Source organism: Sorghum bicolor, chromosome 7, assembly GCF_000003195.3.
Source record: "Sorghum bicolor cultivar BTx623 chromosome 7, Sorghum_bicolor_NCBIv3, whole genome shotgun sequence".
NCBI classification, from domain to species: domain Eukaryota; kingdom Viridiplantae; phylum Streptophyta; class Magnoliopsida; order Poales; family Poaceae; genus Sorghum; species Sorghum bicolor.
Genome location: NC_012876.2, coordinates 51435556 through 51460507, shown reverse-complemented (window position 1 = coordinate 51460507; position 24952 = coordinate 51435556). Strand labels below are relative to the sequence as shown.

General features: G+C 49.8%; 2 protein-coding genes across 3 annotated transcripts; both read right to left on the bottom strand.

Moving 5' to 3' along the window:
- On the bottom strand, window positions 14496-16825 carry LOC8070022. Of its 2 annotated transcripts, none has more exons than XM_021464489.1 (2): window positions 15395-16825; window positions 14496-14912 (listed from the first exon to the last, which is right to left on the bottom strand). In XM_021464489.1, exons 1-2 carry the CDS (start codon window positions 16608-16610, stop codon window positions 14869-14871), a joined length of 1260 nt encoding a protein of 419 aa, XP_021320164.1. In that variant the 5' UTR covers window positions 16611-16825; the 3' UTR covers window positions 14496-14868. The 2 variants fall into 2 exon arrangements, with proteins under 2 accessions (XP_021320164.1, XP_021320165.1); XM_021464490.1 differs by having other exon boundaries at window positions 15041-16824.
- LOC8073520 (AP-4 complex subunit sigma) lies at window positions 20345-23456 on the bottom strand. Its single transcript, XM_002444239.2, has 4 exons — window positions 23206-23456; window positions 22889-22975; window positions 20828-20896; window positions 20345-20713 (listed from the first exon to the last, which is right to left on the bottom strand). The coding sequence occupies exons 1-4, from the start codon at window positions 23344-23346 to the stop codon at window positions 20579-20581; spliced, it is 432 nt and encodes a 143-aa protein (XP_002444284.2). The 5' UTR covers window positions 23347-23456; the 3' UTR covers window positions 20345-20578.

Genomic DNA, 24952 nt, shown 5'->3' with positions numbered 1-24952 from the left:
ACGACAGCTACAGCGACCGAGTCCGTGCCAGCTTCGTCAGCCGGACTTGAGCAGCCAGCACAACCTGTGACAGCGCCAGAGCAGACCCGGACCGCTTCTCCAGCACCTGCAGCTTCAGAGGGTCACTCCACCTCCTCCGCCTCGACGGCCGACAGTTCAGATGATGCAGCTCGTTTCGTGGCCGCGCCGAGGGACTCTACTGCTCCGCCTCCTCCACCGACTTCTTAGGTTTTTGGTGCTTGATGCCAAAGGGGGAGAGAGTGCGTATGAGAGAGTTAGGGAGTTAGGGGGAGCTAGCTAGAGAGAGGGATTTTATTCGAGTTCATTCTTTTGAGATATGCTCTATGTGTGCTACTTCATCATGCATCATGTTTACTTTAATGCATTGCACTGGTGTGAGATACTATGGTTATGAGACATGTTTTGTGCTTTATATGATATCTTAATGTCATGTGTTTTGGCTCATATTCTCTTTGCTTCCGCGTTTCTACTCCGATGTACTTATGAGCCTAGTGTTTATATCCTGTCGTATATCACTCACATATTTGGATGCAGGGTATTGGATTTGGTTGATATAAGCATGACTAATCCTTTGTTCTTATTGTAATATGCTTATTGAAACCAAGTCACTTTAAAAACCTCAACTCTCTTTATACATGAGGTTGTCATCAATCACCAAAAAGGGGGAGATTGAAAGAGCATCTAGGCCCCTAGTGGTTTCGGTGATTAATGACATTGTTGATTACTATGACTAATGTGTGTTTTTGCAGAGGCAAAGTCATAGGTAAGGTCATGGTATATAGATACTCGATGGACAGTGACGTACATGCCTACTTAATAGTGGAAATCGTTTCGGTTTTCAAAGGATGGATGGACATCGTCAAGACTAAACTAGGTCTAAGTGCCATATGGTGAAGAAGGGCACTTAGAGTAGTTTAGGACTTTGTTTTCCTTTGATCGTACTATTAAGAGGGGCTTTAATCTAGTAGCTTGACTTAGGCAAGGCTTTAGGTTTAGGTGTGGTGCACACTTGGTAAACCTCGCACTAGGCAGCTCAGAGGTAGTCCTTAGATCGAGAGGAACAAACTTCGTATTGGAGCGATCGCGTTTCGACGAAGTTTGGGTGCCCAAAGGGGCACCGGACGCTGCACCGGACGCTCTGTGAAGTGCGTCCGGTGAGGTCCTTAGCCGTTAGAAAAGCTTGGTGCTTAGGGTTAGGCACCGGACGCACCGGGCAGCGTCCGGTCCCTTACCCAGGGAGCTTGCAAAGTTCCCCTGAGCACCGGACGCTAGCACCGGACGCACCGGGTAGCGTCCGGTCCCATGCGCAGGGAGCATGTAAGGTCTTCCCGAGCACCGGACGGTGCACCGGACGCTAAGAGTTAGCGTCCGGTGACCTGTCAGAGAAAAGAGCAGGTAGCCGTTATGAAGCACCGGACGCTCGGTGCAGTGCGTCCGGTGCAACATAATGTGCGTCCAGTGACCCCGTTTTCTGTGGAAAACGGTTGGCCGACCTTTGGACTTGGTGGATAGTATTTATACTCCTCCACCTCGTCCATGAGACGTCTCTTGCCCACTTGAACATCAGAGAAACTTGTCTGTGGAGCAAGAGAGTTGCCAGAGCCTAGAGAGGATTGAGGTTTGAGTGATTTCTTGAGAGAATCCTTCTCTAGTAAGTTCCAAGAGTCAAGTGTGCATCCACCACTCTCTAGAGCCTTGTTGGGGTCAAGTGAGAGTTCTTTGCTTGTTACTCTTGGTGATCGCCATCACCTAGACGGTTCGGTGGTGATTGGAGGCACGAAGACCGCCCGGGAGTTCTTGTGGGTGGCTCGTGTCAAGCTTGTGAGCGGTTTTGGGCGATTCACCGCGACGGAGTGTCGAAGAATCAGCCCGTAGAGAGCACTTGGTCCTTGCGCGGACCAAGGGGGAGCAAGACCCTTGCGCGGGTGCTCCAACGAGGACTAGTGGAGAGTGGCGACTCTCCGATACCTCGGCAAAACATCACCGAGCACTTTCTTCCACTACTCCTTTACTTTCTAGCATTTGCTTTGTGCTTTTACTTTCTTAGAATTGCCATGCTAGAATAGGATTGGAACTAGGTTGCAAAACTTTTATCCGGTAGCTCTCTAAGTCACACTAGGCACAAGGGGTTGAATTGGAGCTTATAGGTTGCTTAAATTTTTAGAGAAGCCCAATTCACCCCCCCTCTTGGGCATCTTGATCCTTTCAACGTCTTGACCGGATCCTCGAGGGCCCGTCTTGAGGTGACGTCAACGTCGCCTGGACGGAGACTCCGAAGGAGGGCCCGAGCGGATCCCACCGCCCTCGGGCCGACACGCCTCCTGCGCCCTCGACTGGCCAGGTCGCGCCGCGCCCTCCCCCCGCGCCCAGGGGGGTGGCCCTGCTAGGCCCCAGGCGACGGGGCCGCTGACTCGCGGTCGCGCCGCGGCCTCCGAGAAAGGAGAGGCCGGCCGCAGGAGCGCCAGTCTCGGTGCCCGCCAAGCGGGAATTGCTGTGCCAGGGCCGGTGCCTGCACTCGAGGCGCCCGGAGCCTTGACGCGGGGAGGCTCGAGGCCCACCGGTCGGGGTACCGGTAGGCGAGCTGTTCTTCCCGTAGGGTAAGCTTTTTGAAGTTGTGACTTTTGTTTACCCATTCCCTCGCGTTTCCTTGTATTCTGGTCTTTTCATGCTCATTCCCTCCTTTTTAGGCTGAAGCGGACACTTGAGCAGGCCCAGCCCTCAATGGCGAAGAGGCTCAAGGCAGGAGCAGCCTCCAAGGAGCCAGGTTTGTAGTTTGTTTCTGGGTCTTGTGACGTTCTTGTGTCGGTTATTACAGTGACCGACCTTTATTCTTTACTTCGCAGGCTCCTCCGACTCTCAACCTCCGGCCGACGCTGGTAGTGCTCTGTCTCGTCCTGAGCCTACTCCAATGCCGTCGACGCGTGACGAGGCGCCCCAAACTCACGGGCAGGAAGGAGACCCCGAGCCTCCCCGATTGGGGGTCGAGGCAGACCCCATCACCATTAGCGACACGTCTGGTGGTAACGAGGCGTCTGCGGACGCCCAACCTATGGAGGAGGAGGCGTCGACCTCTCTCATCTCGGGACGGACTCCCTGGCCTGCTGGCCTTCGAGCCCTCGAGGAGCAGAAGGAGAAAGAGAAGGAGGGGGAGGAGCGGGAGCGCGAGGCGACACGGCCGCCACAGGAGCAGCAGCAGCAGCAGCAACATCTGTAGGAGGAACAGCAGCAGCTGCAGGAGCAGCAAATGCCCGAGGGGCAGCAACAGCAGCAACAGCAGGGGGAACAGCAGCTGCAGCAGGAGCAGGGGGGCCAAGAGGAAAGGCCGCTCGAGCCCCTGCCTCAAGGTCTGGCCCAACCGGTACCACCGGCACCGCAAGAGCCCGGCGTTCAGGAGGAAGATTTGCTGGTGTACGGCCCTCCCACCCCAGCGTGGCTCCTCCCGGGGGCGCCTGCCGCGATCCGAGCAGAGTCGGGGCGAGCGGATGGAGTGGTGGCGCTCGCCTGTATGATGCGCACCCCCACCGACCCCGAGTCCGAGATCAAGAGGACGATCTACGGCATGGACGGGATCGCCCCAGGGTTCCTCCAGGAGCGTCGGGCGTGGGAGGACCGCTTTCCCTCTGAGGAGGATGAGATCGGGACGTCGGGAAGCAAGGACGGTACCTAGAAGACGGTGGACGACGACGGGCGGTTCCCATGCCTCGTCGACCTGTTCTTGCGCCACGGGGGCTCCCTTGAGACCGTCGAGAACCTTATCCGCGGTGTCAAGGCGCGGGCTGATCGAGAGATGGAGAACTGGTGCCCCGATCAGATTCGTATCCGGGCTTCCACCGATCCGTCCGAGCCCAACATCTTCCTCGACGACAAGAAGGAGGCCGAGAAGTGGGAACATGTCGAGGAGCTCCGCCTTTGGATGAAGCACGTGGTGGGGCTCCTGTCCGACATCATCAACAACGGGCTCGGGCCGGCTTATTTTGTAAGTGTTTTTTCGATCTTTGATCTTCATGGAACCTTTTGGTTTTGTGTTCTAGCTGTTCGACCGCCGGCTCGCAGGACATGAAAGAGACCTCCTGCATCAAGTCGAGCTTCATTCACGCCACAAGAGGCGGCTGGGAGCAACTCCCCGTCCTCAAGGACCAACTCCTCGAGTCGCAGGAGAAACTCCTCAAGGCTTATAAAGACCTTATAGCGCTCGAGGAGGAGAAGAATGCGAGGGAGGCTGCTTTGGCCGAGGCTCGAGAAGCCTCAAGAAAGGCGGAGGAGGAGACGACGCTGCTGCGGGAGCGGGCTCTGACGGTCGAGGAGGCCGCGTCCAGAGCCCGGGAGGAGGCCCTGTCCTACAAGAGCGTCATTGTGTACCTGGACAAGGAGAAGGGCCTTCTCAAGACCGACCTGGACTCCCTCCGAGAGTCCTTCCAAAAGATGAAGGTGGAGCATGTGAACGGCGAGATCGCCAGGAGCGCCGCGGAGGAAGCCAAGAAGAAGGCCCTCGAAGATCTCGAGGCGGAGCGGGCTCAATCCCGCAGGCTCTCTGACGACGTCGAACGTCTGAAGGGAGAACTGTTGGAGAAGAGTGGGGCCATTGCTCAGGCTGGCAAGGTGATCAAAGATCTCCGCGTTGCCAACACCGAGCTGTCCCGTTCCAACAGAGAGATCGAGAGGGCCAACACCAAATTAGTCGGCGAGAACACGGCCCTGGAGGAGAGCGTCCGAGGTACGTTTCCTCTGCCGAATTTTTTCTTTCGAGGTGTGCTTGGTTTTTCCTAAGGCTTCTTTTATTAGCATTTTCAGGGCTTAAGGACGAACTCCTAGCCGCCCAAGTTGAGGCCCGTAATGCTAAGGCTCAGCTCGAGGCTGAGGTTGCTTTGAACGGTCGAGTGCGGACGGCGATAAGCGACCTCTCGACCTCTTGGGAGGTCGAGCCTATGGACGAGTCGAGGGAGGGAGCTCGAGGCGACGCACTGGTCGACCAGCTGTTCTACTTAGGCGCGACGCTGAGAGACCGAGTGCGGGACGCCCTCCACATCAGGGTGAAGCGGGCGATGGCAGTTGTCTGCTCGGGCTTCTCCTATGACATGGAGGTGGTGTCCCACGGCTTCGTCACTGACATCTCCAAGACCGACGCGGAGAACGAAGAGAGGCTCCACGCCTTGATCGACGACGCGGAGGTTCCTGGGGAAAGGCTGGCTAAGCTTTTTGAGCCTGAGGTGCTTCCTCCTGAGACTGGCTCGGGCGCAGGCGGGGGTGGTGAGGATCGTGCCATGGACTGAGGCCTGCGAGCCTGCTCAGGGCGCCTAGGGCCCCTTGTATAATACTTCGTCAACATGCTATTTAAGTGATGTAGTGTCTTTAAATATTTGTTAAATGTTTATCTATCTTTCCGCTCGAGGCTTTTTGTTTCTTTTTGCGCCTACGTTTGTATTCCTTATTCGATCTTTCATCAAAAACAACCTCGATCACCTCAAGGGTAAGGGAGTGAGTAGAGTTTCCGTAGCCCGGGGGCGTAGGAGTTCTCAGGCTCATTGTCCCTCGGCCTTTGAGGGGCTCGAGGCGCCTTAGCTACTCGAATCGTGCAAGGTTTACTAAGTAAGCAAAGAAAATTTCTTGGCTTTTTTGACGCCTGGGGGGGGGGGTCGTCCCCCTGGTAGACCCCGAGAGGGTGTTGACTATGATGGGTCATAGTCGGCGCCCTCTTCTAGCATCGGGATTATGACTTGTAACTCCTTGGTACAAAAAGAAGTTGCTCGAGGGAAAGACTTCATTTATTCATACATTCGTTTACAAAGTCTTGGTACAAAATGTACGTAAGAACATAAGTTTTGAACTTCTAGGGGTAGAATCGACGTAGCTGTTCGATGTTCCATGCGTTGGTGAAGACCGCCCCCTTCTCGTCCGCTAACTTGTATGTTCCTGGCTTCAAGACCTCGGCCACCACGTACGGGCCTTCCCATGGTGGGGTCAGCTTGTGGCGTCCTTGGTTGCTCTGCCGTCGTCGTAGGACAAGGTCGCCCACATTTAAGTCCCTCTTTCGTACGTGTTTGTCGTGGTAGCGTCGAAGCTTCTGCTGGTATCTGGCAGAGTTGAGGAGGGCCATGCCTCGAGCCTCCTCAAGCTGGTCGACAGCATTCTCTTGAGCTTCCTTATTTGACTGCTCGTTGTATGCCTTGAGTCGAGGAGATCCATACTCGAGGTCTGTTGGGAGCACGGCCTCAGAGCCATAGACCATGAAGAACGGAGTGTATTTGGTGGCCCGGCTTGGCGTCGTCCTCAAACTCCATAAGACCGAGGAAAGCTCCTCAACCCACTTCTTGCCGAATTTCTTCAGGCGATTGTAGATCCTTGGTTTGAGCCCCTGCAAGATCATGCCGTTGGCACGCTCAACCTGGCCGTTAGTTCGAGGGTGAGCCACCACGGACCAGTTCACACGGATGTGATGCTGATCACAGAAGTCCAAGAACTTTTTGCCGGTGAACTGGGTGCCGTTGTCGGTGATGATCACGTTAGGGATTCCGAATCGGTGTATGATGTCGGTGAAGAAGAGGACGGCTTATTCGGAGCGGATGTTGGTGATGGGTCGAGCCTCGATCCATTTGGAGAATTTGTCGAGAGCCACCAGCAAGTGGGTGTAACCCCCTTTCGCCTTTTGTAGAGGCCCTACTAAATCGAGCCCCCACACCGCAAATGGCCAGGTGATGGGGATCATCTGAAGAGCGTGGGCGGGCAGATGCGTCTGTTTGGCGTAGAACTGGCACCCATGACATGAGCGTACAAGCTCGATGGCATCTGCCACGGCCGTCGGCCAGTAGAAACCTTGTCGAAAGGCGTTCCCCACGAGGGTCCGTGGAGCAGCATGGTGGCCGCAAGCCCCCAAGTGTATGTCCTCGAGGAGTTTTCGGCGCTGTAAGACCCCTGTCGGGCTTCGTCGATATAGCTCATTGCCTTCGCCATAGATCGCGTATGACTTGGCCCGTCGAGCGATACGGCGGGCCTCAGATCGATCTTCTGGCAGCTCGCAGCGGATTAAGCAGTCGAGGAACGGTGTGCGCCAGTCGAACGGTCGACCGGGTCGCTGTTCTACCTCCATCACTTCTGCTGCCATTAGCAGTGCATCGACGGTGTCGGCTGGTTGGGCGGGAGCGGCATCGATACCTGCCCCCGAGCCCAAGTCGACGGACGGTTTGTGAAGATCTCTTGAGAACGCGTCGGGTGGCACCGTGCCCCGGGTCGACGCGATTTTGGCGAGTTCGTCAGCTGCTTCGTTGTAGCGTCGGGCGATGTGGACGAGCTCGAGGCCGTGGAACTTGTCTTCGAGTCGACGGACTTCCTTGCAGTACGCCTCCATTTTTGGGTCGTGGCAGCTTGAAGTCTTCATCACTTGGTCGATGACGAGTTGGGAGTCACCTCGGACGTCGAGGCGTCGGCCTCCTAGCTCGATGGCGATCTTGAGACCGTTGACGAGGGCCTCGTATTCTGCGACATTGTTGGATGCGGCAAAATGAATCCTGATGACGTACCTCACATGGACGCCCAGGGGCGAGACAAACAGCAGGCCAGCCCCGGCCCCCGTCTTCATGAGTGACACATCGAAATACATCGTCCACAGCTCCGACTGGACCTGAGTTGGGGGGAGCTGGGAGTCTGTCCATTCCGCGATGAAATCCACCAGGGCTTGCGATTTGATGGCCTTGCGAGGCGCGTAAGTGAGAGTCTCACTCATGAGCTCGACCGACCATTTGGCTATTCTTCCCGTGGCCTCCTTGCTCTGGATTATCTCACCCAAGGGGAAAGACGAGACCACCGTGATGGGGTGGCCGAGAAAGTAGTGCTGCAGCTTGCGGCGGGCGAGGATTACGGCGTAGATCAGCTTCTGGATTTGGGGGTAACGTACCTTGGTCTCCGAAAGCACCTCGCTGACGAAATAGACTAGCCTCTGGACTGGCAGCGCATGTCCCTCCTCCTGCCTCTCGACCACCACCGCTGCACTGACGACCTGGGTCGTCGACGCAATGTAAAGGAGCAGTGGTTCTGCAGGTTGAGGTGGGACTAGGACTGATGCTGAGGTCAATGTTTTCTTCAGCTTCTCGAGAGCTTCCTCGGCCTCAGGGGTCCAAGAAAAACGCTCGACCTTCTTCAGAAGTCGGTACAGGGGTAACGCCTTTTCTCCTAGTCTCGAGATGAAACGGCTCAGAGCCGCCAGGCATCCCGTGACTCTTTGTACACCCTTGATGTCTCAGATCGGCCCCATTCTTGTGATGGCCGAGACTTTCTCGGGGTTGGCCTCGATGCCGCGCTGGGAAACAATGTAACCCAAGAGCATGCCTCGAGGCACGCCGAAGACGCATTTCTCGGGATTGAGCTTGATCTGGTTGGTGCGTAAGCAGCTAAAAGTGATCTCGAGGTCCTGGATCAGGTCCCCTCGCCGTTTCGATTTGACAACAATGTCGTCGACATAGGCCTCGACCGTCGACCCTATGTGTTCGCCAAATACATGGAGCATGCAGCGTTGGTACATGGCTCCCGCGTTTCGAAGCCCAAACGGCATGGTTACATAGCAATACATCCCAAAAGGTGTGATGAAAGAGGTCGCGAGCTGGTCGGACTCCTTCATATTTATTTGATGGTAACCAAAATATGCATCAAGGAAAGAAAGGGTTTCACATCCCGCAGTAGAATCGACAATCTGATCAATACGTGGTAATGGAAAAGGAACTTTCGGACATGCTTTATTTAGACTTGTATAATCGACACACATCCTCATTTTCCCATTCTTTTTCTTAACTAATACAGGGTTTGCTAACCAGTCGAGATGATGAACCTCCTTGATGAATCCGGCCGTCAAAAGCTTGTGGACCTCCTCGCCAATGATCTTGCGCTTCTCCTCGTCGAATCGGCGCAACCGTTGCTTCACTGGCTTGGAACCGGCTCCAATCTCCAAGGAGTGCTCGGCGACTTCCCTCGGTATGCCTGGCATGTCCGAGGGACTCCATGCAAACATGTCGGCGTTCGCACGGAGAAAGTCGACGAGCACAGCTTCCTATTTGGGGTCGAGATCGGAGCTGATCGTCAGTGTCTTGCCATCGGAGTCGTTGGGGTCGAGCGGGATCTTCTTGGTTCCCTCCGCTGGCTCGAAGTTGCCCGCGTGGCGCTTGGGCTCTGGAGCCTCAGCGGCCAGGGCCTCGAGCTTTGCGACGAGCTCGGTAGAGTTCTCGACCGCTTCCCCATACTCGACGCACTCGACGTCGCACTCGTAAGCGTGCTCGAAGGAGGAGCTGACGGTGATGACGCCTTTGGGTCCGGGCACCTTCAGCTTCAAGTAGGTGTAGTTAGGTATGGCCATGAACTTGGCGTAGCCCGGGCGCCCGATGATGGCGTGGTACGTGCCACGGAACCCGACCACCTCAAAGGTGAGGGTCTCCTTCCTGAAGTTGGCCGCCGTGCCGAAGCAGACCGGTAGGTCGATTCGACCTACTGGCAGCGCCTTTTTTCCTGGCACGACACCATGGAAACCGCCGGCACTTGGCTGGAGCCGTCCCCTATCGATGCCAAGGAGGTCGAGGGTCTCGAGGTAGATGATGTTGAGGCTGCTGCCTCCGTCCATTAGCACCTTGGAGAGCCGGGTGTTGATGATGATAGGGTCGACGATGAGCGGGTAGACGCCTGGGGCGACTACCTTGTCGGGGTGGTCCTCTCGGTCGAAGGTGATGGGGGTGCTCGACCAGCTGAGGTACTGGGGCACCGCCATTCTCGCCGCGAAGACCTCACGGCGCTCTCTTTTGCGCTGCCTCGTGGTCAACTGTGTCGAAGGCCCACCATAGATCATGTAGCAGTCGTGGACGGCAGGGAAGCCGTCGTCGTCCTTGTTGCCCTCTTTGTCACCGCCCTTCTCCTTCTTCGAGTCGTCACGCTCATCCCTTTTGAACCCTAGACCGTCGAAATGCCTTTTCAGCATACGACAGTCCTTGAGCTTGTGGTTGGCGCCTCCCTTATGGTAAGGGCATGGCTCTTCGAGCATCTTGTCGAAAATACCTCCATCTGGGGGGCCTCGAGGCTTCTTCCGCTCCATGGCAGCGACGAGATCGTCGTCGAAGTTCTCCTGCTTGTACTGCCGCACTTTCTACTTCTTCTTGTTCTTCTTGAGCCCTCGACTGGGGGTTCCATCTTCATCGACGGGCTGCTTTCCTTTCCCGCCTTCACAGCTAAAGAAGGCGCCGACTGCTTCCTCCACTGCTGCGTAGTTCGCCACTACGTCCATCAGCTCATCGACGGTCTGAGGGCGATTTCGGCCCAGTTCCCGCACTAAGTCTCGACTGGTGGTACCAGAGACAAAAGCCAGGATGACGTCATGGTCAGGGATGTGTGGCAGCTCAGTGCGTTGCTTCGAGAAGCGTCGAGCATACTCTCGAAGAGTTTCTCCTGACTTCTGCTTGCATTTGCTGAGGTCCCACGAGTTCCCGAGCCGTATGTAGGTTCCTTTGAAATTACCCTCGAAAACTTTAACCAAATCGACCCAGTCGTGAATCTGATTTGCTGGAAGTTCCTCGAGCCATCGACGGGCGGTGTCAGAGAGGAAGAGCGGTAGCTGTCTGATGATGGCTCGATCATCTCCTCGAGCGCCACCTAGCTGACAGGCCAACCTAAAATCGGCCAGCCATAGTTCTGGTTTGGTCTCTCCATTGTATTTTGCGATGCTGGTCGGGGGTCGGAATGGACTGGGCAGGGGCGTGCTGCGGATCGCCCTGCTGAACACCCATGGGCCCGGTGGCTCGGGGGCCACCCGGTCCTCGTCGCTGTCGTACCTCCCACCGCGATGTGCGCTGTAACCGCGCTCTTCCGCGTCTCCGTGCCGGCGGCGTCGATTCTCTTCGATGTCATGCCGTGCGTCGTGTCGACGCTGATTGTCGATGGGGAGAACGAGAGCAGTCTTTCTGCCTCGAGGAGGAGGCTGTTGATGGACTGACACCTCCTTTTCGTTTTGAGGCGGCTCGTCGCGCTTTTCAGTGGCAGCTCCTCGTCGTCGAGAAGCTGAGCTTTCGGCTTGTTGAACTGCCGCCACCTGGAGCAGGGTCTGTACCTCGTCTCGAATGCGCTGAGCCTGGGAGTTCGATGGTTCTGGCATGTTGCGCAGCAGCATCGTCGCCGCCACTACATTTTGGCCCGCTCGAGGGAAACGGCTGACGGGCTGCTCTGGCTCTGCGTCTCCGACGATTTGTCGATGTACCTCTCAAGCACGTCTGCGGACACTTCTGCCCGGCGGGTAGGGCAGGTCTTGCTCAAGGATTTGCTCAAGCAGGACGAGGCGCTCTCGGTCTTCGTCGAGCTTCATCTTGAGCTCTCGTAGCTGTGCAAGCTGCGCAGCCTTGTCTTCCTGTGGAGGGGGGTCGACCTGTCCGTCGTTCCCAGGCGTCCTGGGGTCTTCCCGTGCTGCAGGGGCTCGACCACCCGCTGCAGCATCCTGCGTCTCGTCGGTAGTTTCTACTGCCCCGTCGATGTGATAGCATTCCCTCGTGGGGTCGTAGCTATCAGTCTCGGAGTCGGAGTCCGGCTCGGCGGCGTAGAAGCATCCACGTCCCTCCTCCAGCAGCCGTTGCCTGAGTGAGGTGATCGTGTATCGCCCAGGGCCTAGGCGGCGGAGGCCTCGCACCTGGGAGAAATCCGGCAGTTCGGGCGTCGGCCGTAGTGCCTCAGAGTCACGTGGGAGGACCATTGGTCTCTCTACGTACGTCTAGGCGTTTGGGCATATTGCTCTGGCGAGCGATGCCGCGGCGTTGTCCAATCCAAATGTCAGTGCCCTTCTTGGAGTGAACAACCCGTGTGGAAGTAGCTTAGTGGCGGTGGGGGAGGGCGCGCGAGACGCGTCCCCTCCCGTCGTCGTGCGATGTCGAGCCGTCGTGCCCGCGGTTCCGGCACATGGTGTTGCCGGCTCGCGGTCCACCTCCTGCCTCGCACGAGTTGCCGGTCGTGACGAGGCAGAGGGGCGGCGGTGGTGCTGTCCGCGCCTCTTCTTGGACGGGGAGGCATGGTGGCGAGGGCGTCTCGGGCCCTCAACCGAGCTGGTGCAACGCGGGCTCCTCCCGGTCCTTTGACTGAGAGCAAGATCATGTCGTAGCCGGAGCCCGTGGACATGAACTCGAGACTCCCAAACCAAATCACCGTGGGGCGCGGAATCGGCGAGGCAAGAGCTGCCATCTGGAAAGGAGTGGGAAACCGATGAAAAACACGCAGGACCCCTACCTGGCGCGCCAACTGTCGGTGTTTTCCCCACGGGGGGTCACACCAACGAGTAAATTAGTATGCGTGCTCCCTTTCCCAGATGGTGATGCAAGAAGACACTGGGATTTATCCTGGTTCAGGCAAGAGAAGGCCCTACGTCCAGCGGGGGAGGGAAGTCTGTATTATCTTGCACCTAAGTGCTTGTACAGGGGTGAATACAAGCGTGGTATGGAGTGTGTGAGTTCTACTGCGTATGGGTGTCGTGTCCGTTCTATTCCTGAGTCCCTCCTTTTATAGCTCCAAGGAGAGACCTAGGGTACATGCGTAGGTGTCAGAGTAGGGGTCAATAGCAGCATGGAGCGCTGACCTACTCGAGGCTTCCGTACCGGCATAGCTTCGAGCCGTCCCGTCTTGATAGCCTGGTGATGATTACGCGTGCCCCTGCATTCTGCTCTGTGCGTCGTCTTGCGCTGGTTCAACGGTCGCACGCTTGTACGGTACGGCGGCAAATCCGGCGGGGTGGTTGTGGTGTTGTCAGTCGACGCCCAACTCGTCCCTAGGAAGGAACCCTGTTCGGTCGAGGGTCGGACGCCGTGTAATGTGCTGATATCCGGAGCGCTGACCTTGAATGTCTCGAGGGGGTCGCGATTAGACGTTCCATCCTTGTTTCCTGCGTCCTGACACGCCCTGGGTCGTTTGGTGGGAAGGCTGCAAAAAGAACGATGGGACGGATGCCTGTTCCCTATCACGCCTCCCGTGACCTGTGTGTTAGGTGGGGAAGCGTCAGGCGCATTTAATGCCCCGGCTCGCGTGCGCGCGTCAGGCGACGGGCGGCGTCCTTGCGCTCGACGTCTCCCGGTTCGTGTGAGCCTGTTTCCGTATTCGGCGGTAGCTAGCGCTCGACCCTTGATCGATTCGCTCGACGCTATTTCCGTCTTCGAGGTTGCGGCCGCCGACGACAGCGCGCATGTATGACCAGAGCGTCGAATTGAGGGTCTCGACCTGCGTACGGGTAATCTCGTAATGCGCATCGGTGAGGGTACCCCTTACTGATACCCTCGACAAAGACAAAAACAAGTCTTAATCTATCCCTAATACTAAATTACAAAAATTTCAGTCCGCCCCTTCAATCTGTCCACCACCCGCTGTGTGCGCCTCAAGTCAAGTACGTCCGGAACTGGTGGTCCACCAAACAAGATAAAATTTTTCCTAGATTCCCAATACAAAATCTTCTATACACATCAAAACACATTGAGAATAAAGAAAGTACAGGGGCCTAGATACAAAGTGTTTATTCTCTTAGTTTACTTTTTTTTATTCTTTAAATTGGTTGAAAATTGATAAATGCGTAGTAATTCATAGAAAAATCTAAAAATTATAAAACAAATTTTGCTCAGCTCCACATATGTAGATCCATGCAGTAAACAAAAAATATCACATATTTTAATACATTTTTTTGCTAGAGATGTTTGTCTATGATTTTTAGTGTAAAAATTGACCAGTTGAAAATTGATAAATGCGTAGTAATTCATAGAAAATTCTAAAAATTACAAAACAAATTTTGTTCAGCTCCACATATGTAGATCCATGCAGTAAACAAAAATATCACAAATTTTAGTATATTTTTTTGCTGAAGATGTTTGCCTATGCTTTTTAGTATAAAATTGAAATTGTAGTTATCTACTCCAATTATTATGAAAATTTAAAATATCACAAATTTTAGTATATTTTTTTTGCTGGAGATGTTTGCCTATGCTTTTTAGTGTAAAATTGAAATTGTAGTTATCTGCTCCAATTATTATAAAAATTTTACGATAGTCTATTTAATGTGATGCTTGATTTGTGGTAAAAGTTTTAGCACCATTCCTGCATATCTCACTGATTTACTGATCTACCTAAATTTGTGCTTGAGGATGCTTCTACTACCTTTGCACGATGTGTTGTTATGTCATATGAACATTTCATAAGCCTATGTGTTCATAATCTATATACATTTAACTGATATATCATATTTTATAGGAATCTTAATCTAAATAAAAAATAAAGCTAGCAACAAACTTCTCATGTTTTAATATAATACTAAGATATATTAGGAGGTAATATTAGAGTAAGATAAGGTTTGACTAATTTCTTTTTTATTATTAAATAAATATGTTTCCGATCTATATATATATTATTGTAAATATTAACTATCTAATACTATAGATGTCATGATTATCAATAAAATAAATTATAGACTTTAAATTTTCTAAAAAGAATAAATATAAATAAATATGTAACATCCATTTGGTATTTTTCTCCCGTTGCAACGCACAGGCATATTTGCTAGTCAATAATAGTAAAGATAAAACCAGGATCAGCCCTCATTAGATGCGGTGTGTGTGGAGCAGTGGAAGTATATTCCCTAATAGGATTACAATTTTCCTGTGGTTCCTTTGACATAATATCATCTGTGCTGTGGTTAGTTTTAAAAGACAGTGTCCAGAGGATGTGTGAAGTTACACTGCATCCCAAGCTATCGTCATGTAATTAAATATGCCTTGAGCTTTTAGCCTTTATTCAGTTTCCATTTCTCGTCACACAAACAAGAATCAGCTCTTGATTGCACCAAGTCTCGTGATAATCTCTCTGTCATCGTCATTGCCAAACTTCTCTATCTCCTTCAGCAGGATGCTCCATTTCTGCATAAAAAATATCAAGCGGTGTACCACGACATCAGGGTGGGGCAATGATTTTATTGCTAAAACATAGTCATTAAAGGTTAACCAAAGACTCCAAGTTATACAAGCTAACAGATCGAAAGATCAACCTGGATTTGAGAACATCCCCTTTGTTACTACTAAGCTCAAAGAACTGGTTCAGTTTGTTGGAAGAGCTACACGGCCTGGTACTCCTGAGGCTATGCATAAACAAATGTAATAGTTCTCAAATATAAAAAGAGTAAGGGCTTGTTTGGATATGCATGTATTTCTCTCGATCCACATGTGTTGAAGTGAATTGGAGTGGATTTAAACTATGTTCCACTCCAACACTTATGGTTTGACGTAGATACATGTGCATCCAAAACATACGAGGATAGCTACAAGACCCAAAGTGAACGAATTGTTCTTATAACCAGTTCCACTTGAACAAGCACCTCCTAGTCAGGGGCTCAAATTGTTACCTACTAAAGAAGTTGGCCATGGCATGAAGTAGGGATGAGCATGACCATCAGCTTTTACATAAAAGAGCTTTTCCAGCTTCCTTGTTTCCAGGCAGAAGGATAGGTACCAGCAAGGCAATGTAGCATCTCTAAATGTCTCAAATGTCGTCATGTACACAATGCCGTCCCGAATTGCAAACACTTTCAGCTGTTCAAGTTCATCCAATGAGCCCTCGGTGGCCTCAAGAACCTCTTCCTCCAACTGCAACACATTTTGAAGCACCCACTTGTCAACACCATCAGCATCTGGTGTCCGGAACCAGACGAATAGCGTGAAATCGATCGCGGCCACGATGCAGAGCTTCCCATCCTTGGTATCCCCAGTCCTGTAGAGGTGGCCTTGCCCACTCAAGCCATCCGGCAGATCGATGAAGGAGAATTGCAGCGTCGCCGTGTCCAGCAACACCTTGTAGGCATTCTTATGGTGTGACCAGCACAGGAACCCATTCACCTGCTTCCCCGAGAGAAGCCAATACTTGCCGCTCGCCGGCTGTGTCGGCACAGGCTCCGACCAGGGGAGAATCTGCCACTTCCTGGTGGCCGATGAGAAGACGGCGATGCGCACCCGAGACTTGTCGTGGCAGGAGGCGATCACCCGGAACGAACGCCTATCGGGAGCCTCGTCGTCGGGGACGACCAGGAAGAAATCACCGGAGATGAACTTGCCGCGGTGTCCTTTGGAGATCTCGTCGGGGAGCTTGGGGACGAGATCCAAGGCGCCCGTGAGGGGGTTGTAGGCGGCGAGCTGCTTGGTTTTCCAGTTGAGGAGGAGAAGGCAGCCCCCGCGGCACTCCATTACCTGCCATCCGGGGAAGACGTCGTCGTCGTCCTGGTGCGGGACGCGGGTGAGGAAGACGTCGAGGCCGCGGACGGCGGCCGCGTGGTCCCGATCGGAGCCGCGGCGGATGGGCGTGAAGGTGGGGTTTTCGTTGCCGTCGGGGTCGAAGAAGAAGCCGAGGAGAGGGGGCGAGTGCAGCGCTCGGAAGCGGAGGCGGAAGGCGGGGGAGGAGCGGACGGCGGCCAGGAAGGCGCGGCAGGTGAGGGCGGCGCGGACGAGCGAAGGGAGGGACGGGAGGCGGAGGAGGATCTCGCGCAGGAGGTCGTCGGAGAGGTCACGTATGGTGGTGGGGGCGGGCGGTTCCGCCGGTGACGGCGGGTGCTCGGAATGGGCGGTCATGGGGAGTGGACGACGCAGAGGAAGAGAACGGGGGCTTTTTCCTTTTTCAGGAGGAAGGCAGGAGAGAGAGGAGGCCGGTTTGAAATGGGCTTCAGTTGTTGGATGGGCTGGGCTTGCCGTCTGGTAGGCGGACAATTTGATTTTTCTATTTATTTGATTTGATTTTCTGCTCAAAAAAAAATATTTGATTTGATTTGGAAGGAATGGGCTCAAGATGACGTTGATTTTGTATGATTTTCAAGACAAATTAAACCTCATAGAGAAATCTCGGCTACCCGTCACTAAAGCTATATGGGCAAACATCTAATTGGTGTAGATAAGGATTAATCTCGGCTACCCGGCTTCAATGTTTGAGGACTTTGTATGGCAGATAAACCTGAGCTTCCTTAGCCTCAACTACTTTTCTACAGAATTTATCCACTCATCAACTACCCTTGCACTCTTGCACTAAATCCATATCCCTCTCTTCCATCCTATATATACCCTTGCTTTCCTTTTGAGTAGTGAGTTCTCCTGCCTATCCTCTTCCCAAACAAATATGCAAACAAAATAAGGCAGAGAAGAAATTAGCAGAGCTGTTAAGTGAAAAAAAAAGTGTGCAAGAGAGTTAGGGAAACCAGCTATTTGCTTGAGAATGGGTGGCAACAGGAGGAGTTCTACAGCTTCGGAAAATTCTTCATCCTCCAACTCACACCGTAGTGTACTGCAACAGTTCTTGCTGCAGAACAAGTTCTTGTGCAAGAATCATGGTGCAATTTAGTTGCTAGCTGTCCTTCCATTCTTGTGAATGAATGAAAAAGTATATACAGAGCATGCAAGAAAAGAAACTCTAATGGAGTATGTGGGTTTTACATGAAGATAAGTCGATGAACCGTGGCATAGATTAAATTGCATCTTGGGATACAGGTTCACATGTTGTTTTATTTGAACATCAAACACCAGCAACAGGGCCAGCAGAACTGATACAAGAAAAAACTAATGTAATTTGGTATATGTTAATGGTGCAACTAAGTGTTCAGATAAAGACTTAGGCGCCGTTTGGATATGAAAAGTATTTTTGGAGTACGTATTGGATAAATGTTATGTTTAGTTTTCAAAAGTTGTTGGATGTTTGGATACAATAAAATTTGCTCTAAAACCATGATTTTGTCAAACTCAGTCTTTTTGAAGTTTTAGAAACTCAGTTACAATCTCTTTGTTCTTAACCACTGTTACGGCTTATCATGTGCATGTCACTCCTCCAAAGTCCGAATCATGGATTTATTGCTTGCTTCTTCCCCCTTTCTTTTCGCCTCACTCAATTTCTCCTGAGCGTGTCATTTGTGAGAGGATGGTGGCAGCGAGTTCATGTCGCGGCTATAATGTTTAAGGCATTTTGTATGACAAATAAATCTGAGCTTCCGTAGTCTTAACTACTTTCTCTACACAGATTTTACCCCCTCATCAACTACCCTTGCACTAAATACAATCCCTCTCTTCCATCCTATTTATATCCTTTGCTTGTTTGGAGTGAGTTCTCTTGCTCTCCTGTCCTCTTCCCAAACAAATATGCAAACAGATAACAAGGCAGAGAAGAGATTAGCAGAGCTGTTAGTGAAAAATGGTGTGCAAGGGAAACTAGCTATTGCTTGAGAATGGGTGGCAACAGGAACAAATGGAGTGCTAGAGCTTTGGAATTCATGCTCCAACTCACACTACTATATTGTACTGCAGTAGTGTAATCGGCTGCAGATTGTTTGCCCTGCTCAGAGTTCTTGTCTAAAACGACATCATCAGGCTCATACTGGGATGCTTTTGATGCTTAGCAAAGGTCAGGAATGATAGTTCGCATACATTTATATGCCTGAGGATGGATGACATTGGGAAAATATTCATTACTATTTCCTTAGGCTAAGAGCTGGATGTGCTGCTAGTATCACCAATTCTCCATCCATCATCTGGAATTGAAACACTTAGTTCATTCTACAGTCAGTTTTTTTTTAAAAAAAAAGAGTTCATTCTACAATCACAGAACATCAACAGAAAATCGATGAATTCAAAAGCCAAAACATGGGGGTTGGAGGGGATTGAGTGAAAAATTAGTCCATTTTCTCCTGCAATCCTCTCCGGTCCCCCATGGGTGACAATTAGTCTTAGGTCACTGAGTGCCAGACTTCTTATAGCTTTTGTTTAGGCTGTGTGGTTTTATGAAGAGGTTGGAGTGAATTCATGAATTATTGTATCAACTCGATATAATGATTGTGAATTAATAAAATCCTTTCTTTATCAAAAAAAAAAAAGAAAGAACGACCATATCCAAAGTAGCCCTAATAGTCGTTCTCTTTGGGTCTTGCACATTTTTTGCTGTGCAAAAGCAAATTGAATTTTGAGCAATTGTGACATTCATGATGCTTTTATTTATGGAGTTCAAAAACGTTCATGTGTTGTGGAAGCAAACTGGGAGATGTGTTTATAATAAACAGCCATTACCATGTACTCCCTCCATTTCAAATTATAAGTCATTCCAAAAATCTTGAAGAGTCAAAACATCTTAAAATTTGACTAAATTTATATGGTAGGATAATAACATTTATGATATCGTTATTAGGTTCTTCATTAATTATATTTTTATAGTATATCTATTTGATGTCATAAATCTTTACAATTTTTTCTATAATTTTGATCAAACTTAAGATGCTTTGATTCTCCAAAATCCTTGGAATGACTTATAATTTGAGATGGAAGGAGTATTAGCTTTTACTCAAGTTGGTTACCAAAATATAACATGTTCACAAAAAGGAAAGATAATTCAAATTAGTCACCTAATTGGTTCAACAATAACTATCAATTCTAGGGCAAAAAATCTAGGGAAAATTGGCTACCGGACATGCAAAGTGGTGACCATTGCTGGAAGACACTTTTTCATGTAACACTCACCACCAAAACAATTGCCATTTGTAAACCATAAGGCCAACGGCTATGAAATTTTAACAGCAACAAGATACGATAGTTATCTACAAATCATCTAATACTCACTTCCATAGAAAATCTCGTTAAGGACACGGAATCATGTCCACCAGCAAATCATGGCTGTTAAGGTTGCTGGTGGACATGATTTCATGTCCTTAACGAGATTTTCTATGGAAGTGAGTATTAGATGATTTGTAGATAACTATCATATCTTGTTGCTGTTAAATTTTCATAGCCATTGGCCTTATGGTTTACAAATGGCAACTGTTTTGGTGGTGAGTGTTACATGAAAAAGTGTCTTCCAACAAATGCGCGCCACTTTGCATGTCCGGTAGCCAATTGTCCCAAAAATCTATGAAGATATAGGTAAAACCGTAAAAGAGATATATTAGCACCAGCCAGCAATGGCCAATGGCAATCCAAATCATATTTTTCTTGTCTAAGCACAACATAGCTATTTCACAGTATTATAAATAGCACAAGAGATTCTGGGAATTAACATGATTTATTATAGTTATCACAGGATGAGAAATGTTTTCCACAAACGTAAACAGAACAAAATTGGCCACCATTTCAGACATTCATTCTTCTGAACAAGTGACGATGTGGTACTTATTACAGGTTTGCAAACTAACGACCATCACATAATTATAACAACAAAATGTTCCGTATAGTCAGTTTTATCGATAATTCAGCATCAACCCCAAATACTCACCTTTGATCATATTCATTACTATTCAAATTATCTGCAACCAAATACATATAAATGTTATGATAAATTACTGTTTTTATGATAAATCAGCTTTTTCTTAAGAAAAATACACCTATACATATGTGGTCAAAGCGAAGGCATACATGAAAAGAGGATCACAGGAATATCCGAAAGCACAGAATCAATTCAATACTCCATGCTTACAGAGATTGTTTGCACTTTAACATACAGATGGAAAATTTATGGAAGGGGACAGACAGGAAAATGTAAAAGTGGATGCAAAACTAGACAAATGGATATTACTATTTTAGGAAGTTTTCTCCATAAGTTGTATTGGTGCCAAGATGTTCTGTTTACTTGTCTCTACAATGCAACCGTTCATCACCATCTCTTCCAACATGAAGTGCACTTTCTCTAGATGGAACATGATATCAAGCTCGCACTGGGGAGAAAAGAAACAAAAAAAAAAAGCCGCATCAGCCCTTGTCACATGAATATCTTTACAATGCTAATAGCTGAGAGAAAAAATAAAACACTTGAGATTACACAAGCTTACCACATTGCCAAAGTGACGATCCATAGTTTCCACCAAAAGATGTATGAATTCAAGGATAGCTAACTCATTCTGCAAAATGGAATGAAATGGATGCCTTGTTATTTTTTTTGCATCAGAGAGGAAATACCTAAAACAAGATTTGCAGGTCAAGGAATGGAAGATGGATCTACTATCTAGTAGTGCTGTTAAATTGCAACAGAAGTTACAAAACCAGAGACTATCATTTAAATTTGTGAGAAGGTGCATCTAGTAATGCTGGACAACTTGAAAAAACAATGGAATGCAGTCAAATTGCAACAAACATTACAAATCCTGTAGCACTGATTTGCATATGCAAGTTGCAGTAAGACATGTATAGAGAAAGATCTTGGTAAACAATGAAACTTTACAACAACAAAAAACTACTAGCCCAAAAAAATCACAAATCACAAAAAGGGATATTGGAAATTACAACTCTATTCACTCTATGAAAGGCACTTAAAAAGTAAAAACAAGGCAAGCAGCAGAAACAAGACATAGATTGATATGCAGTGCAGTAGGCCGGTCACGATGGTGTTTCATCAGAGTTTCATGGACATTAAATATGCTGAGGTGGCACCGTATTAATGAAAAGAGAGATGATAAGAGTTTCATGGGAGTAGAGAGAGTTTCATGGAGATGAAACTCTTCTACACTGTTTCCAAAATATGGATGTATTGGAAATTGTGTCATGAAACCCATACTGAGGATGGCCTAATTTCACAGTGTAATAAGTTTCCAAAGGGCCAGTCAAAATGTCACGAAATATTATCAAACAAAAGTCCATTCAGTGAACTAACAAAAATGCATCCCTAGTAAATGCTGCCATCGAAAGATAACTCAGTAGAAACCTTATCTGATGATTTCGTTGAGATCTCCATACCTACTGGGCAATGGCAGGTCAATCCCAACTAAATCCCATTGCATGCTAATTTTCTTTCATTGAACAAATATATACTCACTCCATCCTAGAGAAGTCTCCTAAACTAAATTTGACTTATTTGCAATAGTGTCAATTGCTACAGAACTGATAATTAATATCAATTTAACAATCCTTTTATAATAAAAATATATTCAAGTATTCATGCAACTCTAGTATTCTACGCTAATAAATAATTCAGACAACTGTTGCTCAAAAATTGCAAAGCTTTTTTTTTAAAATGAGAACGCATCTTTAATTGACAGATGGAATATTGCTTGATCAGCCAGAAATAATTCAAAATTTTATAAAGAAAGGATTATAAGAGTACATCCACTAAATTAGGGCTTGCATAACTATAAAGTACCATAGATGGTTCCCGGTGACTATTAGGAAAAAAAGAGTATGGTGAGTTTGTGAAAACTACTCATGGACATTAGTTTGGTAGGACTAGTACCCTTGAGCAAATATTCCCTTGACTAACCTTATGCACAATGACAAAAAAGAGCAGCCTTAACAAATGGTTACATCAAGGACAAATTAGACATAATCATAAAGCTATGAAAATCCCACGAAAGGTTATTCCCTTGAGATCTCTGTAGCAACTGTCATCCCTACTAAATCCAATTGTGTAGTAACTAACAATTCCTTACACGAAAATAATTATTAATTATATATGAACAGGAGCTAAATGCATTGCATCAAGCAAAAACTATTTTTTCCTGTTCTGTGCGACAAATCACAAATAATTCGAATTCATTAATAGAGGATGATAACAGTAGAGTGAACGGAATTCAGACTAGCACAAGGATAACAATACCATAGACGACAAGGTGTAAGTTAAATAGATCATTGCTTTGCTCTGAGTGAGGTCTATGTAACCTTTGTAGTTCACAGGTTCTGTGTAATACTGTTTCCTGCCAAACCATTTTCGTCACAACCATGGCTGAGCTGAGCACAGATAAATGGTAGCAGCTAAACCCACGCTATACTATAGCAATGAGGATCGACTTCATCCACAGTTTTCAATCACAGACAAATTGGCATGACAGAGACCTGAATTCATTCCCAAGGGAGGAGGAGAGGAGAGATTGAGGAGAAGAAGGTGCAGGGGGGAATGACACCTCATCATTGTCGACGCCGACGAGGAAGAAAAGGGAGGCGTAGCGCCTGTACACGACCTTGTAGTTCCGGTGCTCCACGAACGAACACTGCATCAAGACAAAAAACCAGCGGGAGTCTCAGAAAATCCCCCTTATTCCGATCCAGATCCAAGACGATCCAACACAAGACCGGCAGGTTCGTGGATCCGGAAAGGAGGGCGATGATTGATCCGAGCGGATAGGGGGGGGGGGGGGCGAAGCAGCGGAAGGGACGTGGGGAAGAAGGCCGGCCCGGGGTGAGGAGGAGGAGGAGGAGGCGGTGAGAGGAACGGACGGACCTGCTGGTCGGTGCGGGCGAGGCACTTGCGGACGATCTCGCCCTCGAGGGCGCGCCGCTCGTCGAGGGAGAGGTGCTCGTAGTACTGCGCCAGCCGCGTCTGGCCCTGCTTGTTCACGAACAGCACGAACCGGATCGTCATCTCGCCCTGCCCGCTCTGCTGCTCCTGGCCGTCGTCTTCTACCTCTCGATTTCTGCTCGCCTGAAGACTTCAGAGAGGGACTCCACCGAGGGCCGTTCCTCGGCCATCCGACGGCCAGCACCCTAATCGGAAACAAGGCCCATCTAATCAAATCTAAAATAATAATACTAGTAGGTAGGTATAGATTTCCATGAAGCATGAAGCCCGAGAGCCCGGCACGATGAACGAGAATTTGGCCCGGCCCAAACACAGCCTGGCCCGTAGGCCATAGGGGTCGGGCTGGCACGGCACGCCATTACAGGCCATGCTGGAGCCACCAGGCGAGCCTGCGGGCAAGCACGGCCTGACACAGGGAAATGGGGAGGCCCGCTACCTGTGGGGGTATAAACCTCTATACATTTACGGTTAGATTTAGGTCAGGAGGCTTGACCCATCACGAGACATTTCGAGTTTTGATCCAACTACTCGGAGTTTCGCCCAAGGAAACAAGACGTGGAGATCAAGCCAGATTCTCTTCGGTTAGAATAAGAATTGATATCGTATTATCTATGGCAATTGTGACCGACTAGGATTAGTTTCCAGATCTGTAACCTTGCCCTCTGGACTATATAAGGAGAGGCAAGGGACCCCTAGACAACTCATCTCAACTCAACACAATCCAATACAATCAGACGCATGACGTAGGTATTACGCCCACACGGCGGCCGAACCTGGATAAAAACCTTGTCTGTGTCTTGCGTCACCATCAAGTTCGTAGCTTGCGCACCTGTCTGCCGATAAACTACTACCGTAGGTATACCCCAAGGTAGACTGCCGACTAACTTTCGTCGACGGTAGTGCGCCAGGTAGGGGTTGTGCGTACAGCTTCCCAGACGAACAAGATGGTCATCATCCCGGCTTCCGCGGCCGTGGCTGAAGGTCTCACGTTCACCGTCGGGCAGATCACTTGGACAACTCGCGGCGGCGGCCTTACGACCACGACTCTAGAAGAAACTCAAATTCAATCTGGCACAACAGAGGCGTCGACCCTGATCACGCCGACTCCGAGGGCTCGACCTCCGCTCCCTCGCTACAAGGCAAAGCGAGTCGGCAACTCGGATCTTCTTCAAGCCCTCGATCGCACCGACCACAAACTTCTCCAAGCCTCCAACCTGGTGGATTCGATTTCACGCAAGCCCGATCAGGCGGCAACATCAAATTTTTTCGACTCCCGTCGACCAACTCGTGTCCCCACGCATGAACGACTGGAGACGTCCCTGACGATAACATCGACCACCGCGGGACGGACTGTCAAGCTCAGGACAGCCTCGCCAGACCAGAACTTCCCTCATGGTCTGAGCAACGCGGCTGATCAGTTTTCGCGGCATACCGATTCTCTATTCGGGAAGATGGGATTGTCGCCGGGGCAAACCAGTGGGTCAGCTCGTCACTTTGTCAACATGGTATCCATCCGAACTCTACCAGACGACAAGGCCACCAGCACAAACTCTAGCACAGGATCTGTCCCTACCGAGGTTTTACACCCCGAGAACGAAGACTACGACTTGGATCTACCACCTTACCCCCCCGGTTTTTTCCGCTTTCCAGTCTTTCCACCTCGACGAGG